Below are 17158 nucleotides of genomic sequence, written 5' to 3'. Positions count from 1 at the left end.
TGAGAGACCGCGGATGGGGCGAAGGGGTAGCATTACAGGTGCTTCCCACGGATGAGGGTATCACGGACTTTGCCGATGGATTCCTGAACGTGTACTTGTACCTTTTCGTACTAGGCCCCCTTGATAGGGTCGTGCTCGATTTCTGTTTAAAGTATCGGGTTATTTTGGCGCAAATACATCCGTCATTTTTGCGAATAGTGTTGATAATGACTTCTTTACAGAGAAGGCAGGGATTAAATTCACGCTCAGTCATCTTGTCAGGCTGTACCGGCCCTTTCATCATCGAGGTCTGCTAACCTTGCGGTGCTGTTAGTCCACACCCTTTGTTGTTGATGATGAGGAAGATAGAGATCGAGAGTGGATTAGTAGGTTCGTCCGGGTTCGGACGGTTGACGTTATCCCCGTGGAACTTATGCCATTCCCTGAGGAATGGAATTATACGCATGAGTGGAGCGTCTCGCACTTTTTCAGATTTGCCCATGATGGAAACTAGTTCATTAATCGTGTTTTCCCTTCTCTGCAGCAATTTCATGGGCACCGGGCGAAGTTTCTGATCTGCCTGGTTGGGTCCAGAAGCTGGGGACCCATTCAACTTGTGACGAGCGTAGGTGGCGAGCCGTGTCCTGGGGCAGATGGGAAGCAAAATATTATGGTACATATGCTGCTTTTACCTTGTCCCTCGTATATTTGGGAAGACATTCTCTCCTTTCATGTATTAATCCTACCGTCATAGGTATTGGAGGGTCTCCAAGGGCGAAGTTGTGCTCCTACGGAGAAAGGGAGGGATTTCCAGCTTTCGAGCCAAAGGACGACAATAATAAACGAGATAAGTATTCGCAGTGCGATGGTGCTCACATCAGGTCAAAACGGGGCCGAGTCTTCGAGGAGAAAACATCGTCCAAGCCTGATGCGCCCGAAGTTTTTGGTTCCGGAGAGGTGGTTCCTCCGAGTGGTCGTGCTTCAGCCGGCTTTGATTCTTCCAGGGCCTAGGGGACTAGATTGACAGAAGTGTGCTCGGCCTTCGAGGAAGTCCGTCGACTTCACTTTGCGGTGAGCTTTGGCGCAGGCCTTCTGAATATCGTGTCTTCCTTTCCTTATCGAGTTTTTCTTCTGCAGGCCTTTGACAGGCTTAGGTCTGAGCTGCTCCGCCATGGGGCTAGGCTCCGAAAATATCTGGATGAGGGGAGGTCCCTTGGTCTCCTTTGCGAGGAAAAGGAAGTAAAGTTGACACATTGGCAATATGAAGCGTACCGGAGCTCGAATTACGAGAGTTATTTGATGGAGTAGGTAATTCTCATTCCGGGCGGGCATGTGTTTCATTTTTTTAACTTCTTAGGTTAACTCTTCGTCTATCCCAATTGCATAAAAAGATGGAGGCCCTGGAGCGTCTTAGGGGTGAAGCCGACCGAGTTAGGAATGACTGTTGCGAGGTAAGAGCTCAGGTGCAGGCTCAAGCTTCAGGGGAGAAGGGTGCCTTGGCTAAAGTTCCTGCCTTTGAGGCTCAACTCCGCTTAGCTCGTGACAACACTTCAGTTCAAGCGGATACTATCACAAAGCTCGAATCCGAACTTTCGAAGGTCCGGGTTAAGATCGTTGATGCTCGGGCTGAAGCAGCACTGAGCCAGGCTAAGGCTGATAAGGAGATGGCGATTCATTTGAAGGATGCTACCGATGCCCAAGCCGAGTTGAAGAGGATCCTCGACCGTGAAGAGAAGATCACAGAATATGCTCATTGCAGATCCCGAAGAAGGGTTCTCGAGGAGATCGGTGCCAGGGATTTTGTTCTCCCAGAAGAGTTGGCGCGAGCGAGGGCGGACGAGCGTGATGCTCGGTCACTTCTGTCCGACGTTGAGGAGAGTGAATATGAGGCTGGTAGGCCGTAGCCCTCAGGGGCGGGGCGTAAAATTTTCCATCTTGTATGTGATATTTTCAAAGCGCGTTTGTAGATGGAGAATGCACTTTTTCATGTATGTAAATAAAAGAAAACTTGAAGCTTCATTTCTTACGTACCCCTTTCTACTTTGCTTCTGACTAGGTGGACTAGTTTCGGAGTTGGTGAGAATCCTTAGATTCGCGACATGGCTCCGGGGCTCATTAGGCAGGCCCGGGGGCTCTTACGCGTTCGGTCGATGCGGCCTTTATTGTAAGCTGGCGTTAGAGCTTTTATGCTTTTGCTCAACTGTTTTGGGTTCAGTCTCCGAGTCGGGCTTCGACTCGAGCTCATTCGACCCTCAATCTTTTGTGTCTACATGGGCAAGCAACAATGGCTCTTACGCCTTGCCTTTGGGCATTTGTATTTTAACTATTTTGGGTTCAGTCTCCGAGTCGGATTTCGACTCGAGCACAATTGACCCTCAAGTTCTGTGTTTGCGTGGGCTGGAGACAACAACTCTTATGCCTTGGATCGAAGCGACCTTTTATGTGTGTGGCCCTGAGGCTCATAAAGCTGGTGACGATGGCTCTTACATTTTGCCCTTAGGCATGTATAGTTAACTATTTTGGATCCGGTCTCCGAATCGGGTTACGACTCGAGCTCATTTTGACCCTCAAACTTTCAAATTTTAAGTTGGCAATAGTGGCTCTTACGCTTTTGGTCGATGTGACCTTTTAGTGTATGGCCCTGAGGCTCGTTAGGATGGCGACAATGGCTCTTATGTTTTGCCCTTAGGTATATGTAGGCTTTGTTTTCATCTCGTTAAGGTATTTTTTGAAATGATTTTGCCTGACCCATCGTCGGTTCAGGAAGAACCTCAATTTCAAGTCGTTTGCGGCGATGTTCGAGCATCTCAGAAGGTTTAGCTCGTAGGCTGAGTAGCTCGAAGCCTTGTGATTTGGAGCTGACATGGTCGAAGCTCTTTTGCCTGTCGAGGGTAGCCTGTTTAACCGGTTCTTTTCGAAGTATATTTGAAGTAATGGCCTATGATTTTGTAGCGACAGTCGGGCATCCCCGAGTCGCGTTAATTCGGCTGGTACAACCGTATGACCGTAGTCATTTGTGTTTGGCTGGAGCCATTTTTGGTCCCGAGTATAGTAGTTTGGGCATCTATATTGAGGGTATGCATTTTTAGGGGTCTTACAAATTCGATATATAGCCTAAACTTCGGGATCGAGTTTTATGCCTGTAGTAAGGTCTTACAAAATTTCCATGTCGTCGAGGTCTTACAGGTTTTCATGCTTGTTGAGGTCTTACAGTCTTTTCATGCCGTTGAGGTCTTACAGTTTTTTCATGCCTGTTGAAGTCTTACAGTTTTGTTGATACTTGGTACAAGTATGATTCATGCCTTGCTTGAGGTCTTACAGTTTTGTTGATACTTGGTACAAGTATGATTAACGCCTTGCTTGAGGTCTTACAGTTTTGTTGATACTTGGTACAAGTATGATTCATGCCTTGCTTGAGGTCTTACAGGTTTTTCAAGCCTGTTGAGGTCTTATAGTTTTATCATGCATGTTAAGGTCTTATAGTTTTGTTGGTACTTGGTACAAGTTTTTTGAGATCGAGTCTGCTTGCTTAGGGTCTTACGACCTCAGATTTTTAAGTAAATGGTGATGGGCGACAATCTCCGAGTCATCGAGTTTCCTTAGGCTCGGAGGCCGTTACTTGTGAGCTAGGAATTGCCTCATTGAGGGCTTATGTTTTTTGGAGATTCTGACCCTAGGGTCATGCACTTTCTGAGTTTGCGATGCCAGTCTCCGAGTGTTCGGGACATTCTTCCATTTTGGATATGTCTCGTGATTTCTGTGTTGCCTCATTGAGGGCTTATGAGTATGGAGTTCTAACCTTGATGCCATGCGGGTGCGGAGTTATTGACGCTAGTCTCCGAGTATTTCGGGGCGTCCTCGATGGAGGGATCTTTGCTACAAAAATGCTGACTTTTCTTTGGAGTACGAGATGCTTTTAGCGAAAGATATTCTTTGATTTCTTGACATAAGTACATGTTGTTTTATTGCCGTAAGTCCGGCTTATGCGAACACGGTTCGTTTGACCGTTTGGCCTGGTACATCATTTCCTATTGGAACCTTTTTTGTCGTTCCCTGGTTCTTCCGAGTGGATGATCTCTCAAGAGGGGTGCCCTCCAGTGTTTGGGGTTGATTGCGAAAGAAGCCTTGTAAGCTTGTTGGATCCTCCTTAGGTAGAGCGTGTATATTGCCTCGTTAAAAACCTTGCAGGTGGAACCCTCTTCGGGACAAAAGCTCGGCCGAAGGAAGAGAGTGCAACGAATGCCGTTAAGGCCTTGAGATCTTCGGGTTGGGTTAGCACTTTCGACCGCCCTGACCGGGCGCCTGTATATGGGTTAGTGCAAAATAATGAAAGAGGGAGGTGGTCTTACCTTATCGTGGGATGCGCCGGTGATGTTTCGAGGTCTGACGTGTCCCTATTGTTTGGAGTGAGGACTCGGTACGGTCCTCCGCTGTGTTTAATCGGGTTTAGTCGAAGATGTAGTTCGATTATCCTTTGACTTTTTTGAGAATGGAGATACTGGTGTCGGCACTACTTTACGTAACGCAAACGCTTCCCTTGCCACGCATTGTTCCCCGTAGACGGTTTTAACCCCATACTTCGTCGAAAATTTCATCATTTGGTGGAGGGTGGACGGCGTCATCCTCATGCAGTGTATCCTTGGTCATCTGGATAAGGCGTGGTATTTCATGTCTCCTTTAATGACATGGAATTTTGGCATTTTGGGCCGTGCCGGCCATGCCGACCGGGAGAGTGGTTTCTCCTTTTGTTGTTTCGATCGCCGTGTTGAATCCGTTAAGGATTCGAGAGGCGGGCACGATTTGGTCTAGCAGTCTGAGCTACTCTATTACTCTCGACCTGATAATGTTGGTCGAGCTACCAGTGTGTTGTTACGAGGTTGGGGTGAGGCCTCGGAGTCTTCCTCGCTAAATGTGAGGGCATCTTCGGGTACGTATCCCCGAGTTCGTCTTTCTCCGGTGATGGATATTTTTGTCCTCCTTGTCATGGGTTCCTGGGGAGTGCCGACGCCCCTCCAATATCATGTGGATAACATGCCATGATTCATTTGCTTTATTTTTCTTGGCCGCCACTCTTTCTCGGAACTAGATTTTAGCCCGATTGTTAAAAAATCCTCAACAGTGACTTTTATCGAGTAGCCTGGCTATTTCATTTCGGAGCTGGTGGCAATCTTTGGTCTTATGGCCACGTGTATTATGAAGCGCACATACTAAGTTGTGGTTTTTCTGGGAAGGATCCGACTGAATAGGCCTGGGCCATTCGGTGTCCCTGGTTTTGCTGAAGGTGAACATGATGTCCGATTCATCGACGTTGAAGCTGTATTCTGATAGGTGAGGTGCCCTTGTTGGCCCCGTGTCCTCGTCGAATCCTCCTCGGCTGATGAGTCCCTGAGGGTTCTGTCCTTGCCTCACCAATCGATTACTGCAAGTCAGATTGCGTCTCGGGATGTTCCTCCTATTTTCGGGGTACGACTGATACCTCTCTTTGTTTGATTTCGACTCCTTCACCAGGAGTCTGCTCGGATATACTGAGACCGAGGGGGCTCCCAGCTGGTCATCCTCGACCCTGATCTTTAACTGGTACCGGTTGTGGACGTCCGACCAGGTTACGACGGGATACTCGATCAGATTCTCTTTCAGCTGCCTTGAGGCCATTGAGCTTCATTCGTTCAGGACTTGAGTGAAGTCCTACACCGCCCAGTCGTCGAAGACCAGGGGTAGTTCCATCCGTTCCGTTTGGAAGCGAGATACGAATTTTCGCAGCATTTTATTCTCCTCTGCTTAATCTTGAATACGTCGGACTTCCTTGTTGCTACTTTGATGGCACCGGCATGTGCCTTTATGAAGGAATATGCTAGCATGGCAAATGAATCTATGGAGTTGGGAGCTAGGTTGTGATACAACATTATGGCCCCCTTCGAGAGCGTTTCCCCGAACTTCTTCAGTAATACGGACTCGATCTCGTCGTCTTTTATGTCGTTGCCCTTTACTGCGCACGTATAGGTAGTGACATGTTCATTGGGATCTGAGGTCCGATTGTATTTTGGAGGTTCTGGCATTCTGAGCTTCTTTGGAACGGGTTTCGGAGCCGTTTCCTCTGGGAATGGCCGTTGTACGAACTTCCTCGAATCTACACCCTTCAGGACCGGGGGTGTGCCCGGGATTTGGTTAGCTCTGAAGTCGTAGGTCTCGACCTTCTTATCATTGGCTGCTATCATTTTTTCGCTCGATTCGATCCTTTTGGTGAGGTTTTCGAGCATTTTCACGATGGCAGGATCGGCTATCGATTTGTTGTTGCTCGATCTCTCAGGTATCTATCCGGTGCTACCGTGCTGGGAGTCCTCGGGTGGCTTTGCAGCTGAGCGACAACCAACTGTTGTGCCTGCAACATTTCAAAAATAACACGAAGGCTAACTTCCTGTTCTTCCCGAGCTAGGGCTTTTTGGGGTTCCTATTTGTCGCCATGTTGTATGCTCCTATCGGTGTGTGAGGTTTCGCCGGCCTGCTGTACGTCTTGCGAACCCGCGTCGGCTGGAATCGGTCCAGGCGCGTTGTCGGGGTTCTGTGGCGGCGCACCGATAATTGGAACAGCCACACCGTTTTCTCCGTGGTCTTTAAGGTTGTCATTCTCAACTCTATTCACTGAGCCAGACATTTTGACCTGAAATCGAAGATCTTGGACAAGAAAAAGTGTGAAAGATAACTTGCATTGTGTGACGAAACCAGCAAGAAAATAATCACTATTATTTTAGCCCCACGGTGGGCGCCAAACTGTTTACCGTGAAAATGATAATAACAATTAAATTTGTTGATGAGACTCTAAAAATACGTGATCTATTTTTATGCTAGTTGTTTAAGCAGTTAATGCTAGATATGTGAAGATAAAAGATAAAATGCGAGCTAAAATGGAATAATAATCGAACCGAGGGGTTAGCTATTCTAGCCTCGGACTGACCGATGAGGGGCCTCGAGGTCGATGCCTGGGCTCGGGCTCGAGCTATCGGGGATAATCGGAAAGGGGCTAACAATTAGAATATAATTAAAGGAGGCTCTTTATGGCCAATAACAAGCAATAAATGAAGAACAAGTATGAAAGCAATAAATGGAAGTGATGATCTCGAGTGAATTAGTTTACAGAGAAAAGAGAAAGAGTTGTTATTTATCTTGTATAGAATAGTTGGAGTAACAACAGCCCTTTACAAAGTGGTAAGGATCCCCTTTATATAGGAGGGGAAATCAAACATAGTACAAGATGCATTGATTGTAAAGGTATGGAGATGGGACGGCTAGACGCGACACCCTGATACAGGTACTAGGTAGGCCGGCTTTGTCAAACTTAGCCGCGTGCCCCAAGAACTCCTTATTTTTACTCTAGCCTCGGTCGAAATTCCCTTTAGGCCGGGCCTCGGTGAGCTTCGAGGGAGGGAACTCGGTCGCAGCTTCGCGTCCTCGAGGCCTCGAGATGTTCTTCTGAAATGCACTAATAGCAAGAAATTGGACCCTCCGATTTCGCTGCATACATATGCATTTCATGCATTTATACATGTGCATTGACCCATGACCAGATGACATTATATATGCGTATATATGTATATTATATATATATATATATATATGGGAAAAGGTTACGACGTTATATACGCACCACCACCTAATCAGCTGGTATACGTTGATGATTTTGCCCACACCGAGATGATATGTTGGGATGCCCTCAAAGGCTTGATGATGTTATGAACACATGTACCTATGCATGACATGACATTCATATGCATATGTATGACACTATAAGTATTTCATGATTTACAAAGTTATCTAGACTTGAAGGTTGAGTCATGTACTCCATGTTTCTTCCATGTCTGTTATATACTTATTTATTTATGTGTCTTACATACTCGGTACATTATTCGTACTGACGTCCCTTTTGCTTGGGGACGCTGTGTTTCATGCCTGCAGGTCCCGATAGACAGGTCGAGAATCCTCCAAGTATGCTATCAGCTCAGCGGAAGATGTTGTTGGCTCCATTTGCTCCGGAGTTGCTTGTTTGGTCAGTATGATTTAGACGAGTATTGTTTGGTATGGCGGGGCCTTGTCCCGACCTTTGTGTTAAGTGTGTACTCTTAGAGTCTTGTAGATAGATGTCATGTATACGAATGCTTGTATGGCCTTGCTGACCTATGTTTTGAGTTTACAAATGATCATGTTGGCCTTATATGCCCGTATATCACATGTATAAGTTTTGATATCAGGTTAGGTCGTCCTATATTGAGTATTCCCCTATGTTTATTCTGGTTAGCTCATGACGGCCCGTTTGGCCCATTTGCCAATGAAAGTACAATAAAAAAGATATGTTATGTTGGTATTCGGTTAAGTAAGGTAACGGGTGCTCGTTGCGGCCCATAGATTTGGATCGTGACAATAAAGAAAGGATCAAGACACATGATCCATTCTTTAAAGAATCCACACAGAGAAAAAAGTTTAATCAGAGGGAGGGCGACAAAGAGGTGAAAGAGCAAAATTGCAAGTTTAAAAACTTGGGCTACGTACACATATCTTACAATTGAAACTTGAGGTGAACAATCTCAAAAGTAGCTTAATTAATATGCCTAAACAGTGAAACCAACTTCGTATATGAAAAACCAGACAGAATGAATAGTACAATGCGTACATAAAGATGACCGAGCAGATTTTGAAAAATCAGAAGATGATTTGTGAGAAAATATGAGTGGAAACCTAAGGAAAGAAAATAGGAGAAAAAAAGGAAAAAGTTGTAACTATATCCCTCGGTGGATTGTTTATATTTTGTCAACAAAACTTATTTATACTGGATAATTAATTAAACATTAAGAGTAATAAAGTTTCAAATAGTATATAGAAATAAAAAATCCCATATTTTATGAATTGGTCAATTTTTGTACTAATGGGCGGGTAAATTCCCAATAAGTAATGTTACAAGTGAAAAATCCTTTATTTATCCAATTATTCAGTAAGCCCAGACCGGAACCGGCCCACTAACAAGTGAATGGGTAGGCAGTCGGGTTTATGGAAGCATTCACTATTAGTAAAACCCCGAAGTGGGGGATAAAATAATAAAATATCCAGAGTCCTCGGTGGAACATTGCAGTACCATTCATATTAAACTAAACTCTACATATAAACGGCTCTCTCCACCCTTATCATCACCACTTTCTCCCTCATTCTATCTTCTTCTTCCTCCCTCACTCCTCCTTATCCCCTTCAGCCAGCCATGGCCTGTTCTTCTTCCATTATAGGAGTCCCCTCCATATACCAAACCAACCCTTCACGAAGACCTATCCCTACCCCACTTTTATCCCTTCCTTACTCCAATGAAAAATCCCATTTTATTAATGTTCGTCTCAGACATGCTTCTCTTGTGGCTTCTGCTGTGGTAACTCCAAATTCTTCAGTTCTTAGTGAAGAAGCGTTCAAGGGAATTGGGGGTTTTGGGAAAGACTCTCTGAATGTTAGCAGCGAACCTGAATACGATTCTGAGTCTGAGGTGGAGGATGATGATGAGTCAGGAACTGAGGATGAACTTGCTATTTCTAAACTGGGTTTACCTCAGAGACTTGCTGACTCTCTTGAGAAACGTGGAATTACTCATCTTTTCCCTATTCAGGTTCCACTCCTTTTTCCTTTCTACTCCCATCTTTAGTTGATTTTTTTATCCAAATTTTCTTCTTGTTCAGCTGCTTTGTCAAAACATTTTGTAGTATATAGATAATTGCTATAATTATTGTTTGATATTCTAATGGTCGGATTTGTAATTGATGGCTAATATTGTCCCTTATTTATGTGACTAGGTCTATTTTTGTCCCTTAAATATATCCCGAGCACTTTAATCCCTTACGTTTGATAAAGTGGAGCATTTTGGTCTAACGGACAAAAAGGGGTTAAAACTTAAAACTAATGGTTGCTTCCCATGTCCCAGGTAAAACACCAAAAGATTTGCAACTAACCGAATAGGGTTCATAATTGGTGTTCAACAGCTGCAACACATTCTTCACCTGCAATGATAGTGGTCGCTCCTTTCCCACTAAGTTCTGCAAGCTTCTTTGCAATTGCGTATCACTACATTAACATGCTTTTCTCTTTACTCTTCAGTTACCGAAGCAACATAATCAGAATTGAAGGAAAACACTAACAACATACGCAAACATTAACACTGCTCCCTCACCAAAAGATTAGAATAATAAGTAAATACTAAGTTAATGCACTTAGTGATGTGTCAAACCCGCTTATTCATCTTCCTTTTCTTTTAAAAAGCCACGTAAACTAGTTGTATTCACTTTTGCTTTCTATATAAAGCTCAGCAGGTCAGCGGACACAAAAGGCACTAGGTGATTGCTTCCCATTTGTCCAAGCTTGAGTTACCTGGTACCTGTTGCGGGTGGGAGGTAGCATGTATCCCGTGGAATTAGTTGCGGTGCATGCAAGCTGACCCGGATGCTACGGTTATCAAAAAATAAAATATAAAGCTCAGTAGGTGGTAAACAAATACGAATGAAAGATTGGAAATTGGTACCTCTGTTCTAGCAGAAAACTTGTCAAATTCAAACACCCCCATTGGTCCCATCCAGATCACTGTTTAAATAGTCTCCAAGGCATCACTGAAAGTCTTGACAAAGTTTGATCCAATGTCCAATCCCATCCAAACCGTCTGGGATAGCTGATGGTGGCACTGTTAGTTTTTAAACCCCTTTTTGTTAGTCAAACCAAAGATGCTCCAGTTTATCAAACTTAAGGGATTAAAGATGCTCATGGTATATTTAAGGGACAAAATAGACATACTCCCATAGATAAGGGACAATTTTGGCTAAAAACTCGCTTTTAAATGTTAGCTTGTAATTTCGAAAGGTGGGCGAAGTAAGCCTTTTTACTGCAAATATAGATAGATTAACCTAAATCATGTGTCCTTACTATGTAGAGAGCTGTTCTAGTGCCGGCACTGGAAGGCCAGGATATAATTGCTCGTGCAAAGACAGGAACAGGGAAGACACTTGCCTTTGGTATTCCAGTATTGAAAAAGCTTAGTGGAGATGAAGAAATGAGAAATACTCTGAGGTAAAGGTTTTTAGCATGGTGGTTAGAGTTTTTGTTATTCTAGTTATTGACAAGTATGATTATTTGCTCTTTTAACTTATAGGCGTGGGCGGCTTCCCAAAATTCTGGTACTTGCACCTACTCGAGAGTTAGCCAAGCAAGTAGAGAAGGAAATGAAAGAGTCGGCACCATACTTGAACACTGTCTGCATATATGGAGGTGTTTCTTATGCTACACAGCAAAATGCACTGACCCGTGGGGTTGATGTTGTTGTTGGAACTCCAGGTAGACTTATTGACCTAATAAACAATAACACCTTGAAACTGGGGGAGGTGGAATATTTGGTCCTCGACGAGGCTGATCAAATGCTCGCAGTTGGATTTGAGGAAGATGTGGAAGTTATTTTGGAAAAACTTCCATCACAGAGGCAGAGCATGCTTTTCTCGGCCACCATGCCTGGCTGGGTAAAGAAACTGGCTAGGAAGTATTTGAACAATCCCTTGACAATTGACTTGGTAAGCCTTTGTTCTTTCTCAGCGTTATTTATCATCTTGATATATGCAGTATTGCGATGTGCCCCTGAATGATCTCTTGGTTCTTTTTTAATAGCAAATTGTTGTTGTTTTCTGATTAGAATTGCAAATGTTCACTATATTTCTTTACTTTTCCTAAGAAGTTATGGATATTTGGTTTTGATATAGATTTAAAAAGAAAACATATAATTTCTTTTCTTCCCTGTGGTTGTCTTACCTGTTGTTCCCTTCCGTTCATTTCAATTACTCATTTAGGTTGGTGATCAAGAGGAAAAGCTGGCAGAGGGGATCAAGCTTTATGCTCTATTAACTACAGCAACATCAAAACGAACCATACTCAGTGATCTTGTTACGGTATGTATTAACAGCTATTTTCTTAGCTTTCTTTCACTGATGCAGATTTCAGAGTGTCAGTTCTCAATCATTGTGCGAAATAAATCGTCAATAGTACTCAAGCACTCAGAGCCTCAACGTTTTGCTTTAAACAATTTCTCAGGTTTATGCAAAGGGTGGAAAGACAATTGTTTTCACACAGACAAAGCGAGATGCTGATGAGGTCTCAATGGCATTATCAAACAGCATTTCTTCTGAGGCACTGCATGGCGACATTTCTCAACATCAGAGGGAAAGAACTCTAAATGGGTTTAGGCAAGGAAAATTCACAGTGCTAGTTGCGACTGACGTTGCATCTCGTGGTCTTGATATACCGAATGTTGACTTAGTAAGTTCATATGGCTGTATGTACATATATCCCCCTTAACTACTGGAATGTATTGTTTTTATCTTCTGTTATTTATGGTGCGGTTTATGTGATCAGAAAATTGAGATTTCAGGAGTTTATAAATTGGAATTCTTATGACATTTTATAGCTGGGAGTGTGAACTGCAAATACCAGAATCCATAGTCTTTGTTAGAAAGCGTGCATTTGTAACACCTCTTTCATGGATTAAATGAAACAATAAACTTTGTCATATCTATTGCTTAATAGGTTGTTGCATGTTTTGACTGTTTGCATAATAGCCTAAAGCTGTATATAGTATACTGGTGACAATGTGGAGGAAAAATGGCCGTGATCAATCATACCACTAATGTTATTGTATTTCATTGGTATGATAAAGTCAAACTTGTTGTTCTGCTTCTTTCATTCTTCTTTTCCTTGTTCTCATCCCCCTGCTTCCTCTTCTTGCGAAAAATTTCATGTTTTTCCTTCTGACTTCTGAAGCACATCTTGGAGAAGGGCCTCATTTGTTTGCACTTAATGGGTGTCTAAATCTGAATGGTTCAGATCTCAGCCCATTAATTGCATTCATTTTTTACTTTTTAACATCTCTTAATGGGTCTGAATGATTCATATCTGTGACAGAGTCTTGACGGCATTCAGACCTTAAAAATACACGTTTTTTCTCTCTCTCTCAAATTCACGTTCTCTTTTCCTTCCGCTAAAGAACTTCACAGCTTGCATCACTCTCCAACCATCAACTAGTGCATCAAATCTTTTCCTCTTGTAAGATTTCAACCTTTACTGGGTAATCTAAACTTGTGATTCTCCAACTTGACTCCATTCTTTTAATAGTAATTTTCAGTTTTGAGAGTAGGGTTTAAAAAAGACCCGTTTTGGAATATTATTTGAAAAGACCAAACAGACATAGAGAGAAATATCAGATTTATAGGGTCTTATATCATTATAGAAACAGTGTAATAATGAAAAATTGCAATATAGTTGACCAATGCATGATGATTCTGTCATTATGGTTGAATCAACTATGGGTTTAATTGATAAGAAAGTGTTGGCTACTTCTACCGGAAACAACCTCTCTACCTTTACCAGTAGGGATAAGGTCTGCGTACACACTACCCTCCCAAGACCCCACTTGTGGGATTAAACTGTTTTTTTTAGTTGTTGTTGTTGTATACTCCATCTTTTGCTACTGACCGCAATTAACTGTTTGAATCTGTTCTGCTTGAAAAGTGCTACTTAGTGCATTTATTTGGTCATTGTATTTTCTGTGATTCTAAGCTCTGTATATGGGCATCAGTTAACAGTAATAACCCTTTGGATATCCACTTTTTTATTTAGGTAATCCATTACGAACTGCCCAATGATCCAGAGACTTTTGTTCATCGCTCTGGTCGAACAGGACGTGCTGGAAAAGAAGGCAATGCTATTCTGATGTACACAGGTAATCAAAGGCGAACTGTCAGATCTCTCGAACGTGATGTTGGGTGCAAATTTGAGTTCGTTAGTCCTCCATCTGTTAAAGAGGTTTTGGAGTCATCAGCTGAGCATGTGGTGGCTACACTTAATGGTGTTCATCCCGAATCTGTTGAGTATTTCACTCCAACTGCGCAACAGTTGATGGAGCAACAAGGAGTAAATGCCCTTGCTGCTGCACTTGCTCTTTTGGGTGGGTTTTCCAAACCGCCATCTTCTCGATCTCTAATAACTCATGAGCAGGTATGACTAGCTATTGAGATATTTATGTTGATTGATAAAGCTTAATGGTTGCCTCCGTTAATGAGGTATTTATGTGTATTGATAGATCTTAATGGTTGCCTCCCATATTAGGTATTTTTGTGTATTGATAAATCTTAATGGCTGCCTCCCATATTGAGCTAATCAGCACTTAAAAAGTTCCGATCGTACTTCCTTTTTCCCTCCTTTCTCCATCCATTATGCTACCGACTGAATGGCTTCTTCTGCATGTAAGTTGTAATGGCTAATTGAATGGGCAAGTGAGGTGCTGAATGGATGACACTCACCTCCAGCATATATATTGCTCCAATCTCTTTTCATCAGCTGTTTTGGCAGTGTTCCCTTGTCCCAACCCCCTCATGGGCTGTCATGGTAATTGCATATGATATCCTCATTGTGGTGCAAAAATGTTGTAACTGCTGCAAGCCCACTTGGCAGGCCTTGTTAGTTGGCTATGTTCTATGGCCTGCAAATGCGCAGGGGCGAATTTATAGGGAAATTATGGGGCACGTGAACCCATGGTTTCTCCGCAAAATTAGATATTTTATGCACGTACATATTTTATACAATTGGTATAATATTAACTGGTGGCACCCATGCATCAAGAAGGATTAATGGTGCACTTAGTTGAAGGTTGATTTATTTACTAAGAGGGACATGGATCAATTCCCATTTAATGTATTTTTCCTCCTTTTTTTAGTAGTGCACCCATGTACTAGAAATCCTAGATCCGCCTCTGCAAATGCGCCATGTAATTGACCTATTCAACTGCCCAAAAGTCTTACGTAGTTGATTTGTGATAGCAGTGCCAACTAGATCATGTATGCTGCTTTTAATTTTTTAATCTTCAAATTGCCCCCCCTCTCCTCCCCCCTTCCTTTTTGTTGAGGTCTCAAAAATTGCTATCTAAGTAAGCATGACCTGGAGAGTTTGATCCGTTTTTTAATTTTTTTTTATGCCTCCGTTTAAAAAAAACTCCCATTGCATATTTTGTGATCAGCAAGCATATTTCCACTGCAGGGGTGGACAACATTGCAGCTGACACGTGATTCTGTAAATTCCAGAGGATTCCTGTCGGCAAGATCGGTTACTGGTTTCCTCGCTGATGTTTATCCACCCGCTGCTGATGAAGTTGGCAAAATTCACGTAATTGCAGATGAAAGGGTATGTAACCCAATTTGCTAATGAGTTTTACTTGATATTCCACATTGCTGATGCCTCTAGGGAGATGTGATGTCTCTTCTTCTGATCCTCTTCTCAGTGTCTTTGCTCTAACCAGAACCATTTGACGTATTTTGATATCAGGTTCAGGGGGCTGTGTTTGATCTTCCTGAGGAGATTGCAGCAGATCTACTAAATCAGGAGTTACCACCTGGAAATACTATTTCCAAGATTACTAAGGTTAACTTAAATTTGATTCTTACTATGGTACTTGTATATGTGATTTATCCTGCACACACTTTTCTTTGCTGTTAACTGTTAAATCTGAGATAGGATAAGATGTAATCTTTGCTATCCTGTGTCTTGCAGTTACCTGCTTTACAAGATGATGGGCCAGCTAGTGATTTCTACGGGAAGTTTTCAAGCAATAGTCGGGGGGCACGAGGAGGTTTAAGGGACCGTAGAGGCAGAAATTCCCGGGGTTTGTCTAGTGGTCGATTCTCTGACAATGATGATGATAATTGGGGTAATGACTTTAGGCCGCGAGGTGGCCGAACAAGAAGAGGAGGAAGTGATTGGCTCATTGGTGGTGATAGGCGCACTAGCAGGCCTTCATCTGGAGGAAGCAGAGACAGGTTTGTTTCTCATATGCGTGTGCGTACAATTTGATTTGATTTTTTATTTCTATTATATATCTTATTTCTTTTTATTTCTTGCATCAACTGCCTCTTTTGAATTGCATCGTCAGCTTAGTCCTGGGAATTAATCCAGATAAAAAAAAAACAGTTTTTGCTGGAATTATTGTATGAAGGAAAGGATTATCAGCATTACATTGTCAATTGCTGACAGTTTCATCATCCATGAAACTTGATCTAACATGATAACATTTTGGTTTCTATTACAGATTTGGTGGTGCATGTTTCAGTTGTGGACGCAGTGGTCACCGAGCATCTGAATGCCCTAACAAAAGGGACTATTAGTTCTGTAGGTTGCGTCATCATCCTGCCTGCCGGGTGACAATTCCTGCCATCCCTGAACATCTTATGCTGACCTATTTCCTGACAAAGCCAGCACTGAAGGTGAAAAAGATGGGAGTATAATGCTGAAGCAGCATATCATCAGACCAACTGCAAGATCCTAGATTGTTCCCTCCAGCACCATCTCCTCAAAGCTTCACATGGCCCTCCTGACGGTTGAATTTTTTGCCATATCGATTTATTTTCTATATTTCAAACTTATGTATTTTTGGTACTCCGTTCCAGTAATGTTCTCCTAGTCGTTATAGTTTATTGATATTGTAGGTGAATGAGGTGTAAGATATAAATCTCCTACAGTCGAAATTTGTTGCACTGCAGAGTGTTACCAATTTGTATCATGTTAAGAGCTGGCACGTTGATGCGCTCTGATATTGTAAGCAAGATGCATTGTAGTAGGACTAGTACTTGTGGTAGTGAACTAAATAACCTCTATTTCTGCATGAGCGAAAATCATTTTCATCTCTCATTTTGTTAAAAATCAATCTCCTTTCCCAGCATTGATCAACTGACATTTTCATCCTGCAATGACCCTTGAAAAGTAGACCATCAAAGAGGTAAAATGTAATTTTCTTTATAATATTAACTAGGGAATTTGATGCGCTTCGTGGAGTTATAAACAACACCTTATATGTATTTATATATGATTTTTTTATACATTTAGTTGAGATATGATATATACTTTTTTAAGTATGTGCATGAAAAGCCAATTATGTAATGATGAATACATGATTTTTTTTTTTTCTTTTGACCTTTTTACTTTCTTTCCTACTACCATTTTTGGTATTACATTTTATCTTCCTTCTTTCCTTTTCTCCCTCAATCCTACCGTTACCCAAGGAAAAAATATTTGCTCCCTTCTTCATGCGTACAAATCTCTATTTTCTTCTCTCAATTCTCGGCAAAATTTCAAAAGATTG

General features: G+C 42.4%; 1 protein-coding gene across 1 annotated transcript; it reads left to right on the top strand.

Annotated features, from left to right (window-relative positions):
* Positions 1-9086: 9086 nt before the first annotated feature.
* Positions 9087-16707, top strand: LOC104237112 (DEAD-box ATP-dependent RNA helicase 3, chloroplastic). The gene is made up of 10 exons (XM_009791198.2): positions 9087-9613; positions 10922-11058; positions 11141-11552; positions 11826-11924; positions 12067-12291; positions 13648-14025; positions 15064-15207; positions 15349-15444; positions 15574-15839; positions 16109-16707. The coding sequence occupies exons 1-10, from the start codon at positions 9221-9223 to the stop codon at positions 16182-16184; spliced, it is 2226 nt and encodes a 741-aa protein (XP_009789500.1). The 5' UTR covers positions 9087-9220; the 3' UTR covers positions 16185-16707.
* Positions 16708-17158: the final 451 nt, after the last annotated feature.

This window comes from Nicotiana sylvestris, chromosome 3 (assembly GCF_000393655.2).
Source record: "Nicotiana sylvestris chromosome 3, ASM39365v2, whole genome shotgun sequence".
Taxonomy (NCBI): Eukaryota; Viridiplantae; Streptophyta; class Magnoliopsida; order Solanales; family Solanaceae; genus Nicotiana; species Nicotiana sylvestris.
The sequence above is the reverse complement of the archived record's forward strand: the minus strand, read 5'-3'. Positions and strand labels throughout refer to the sequence as shown.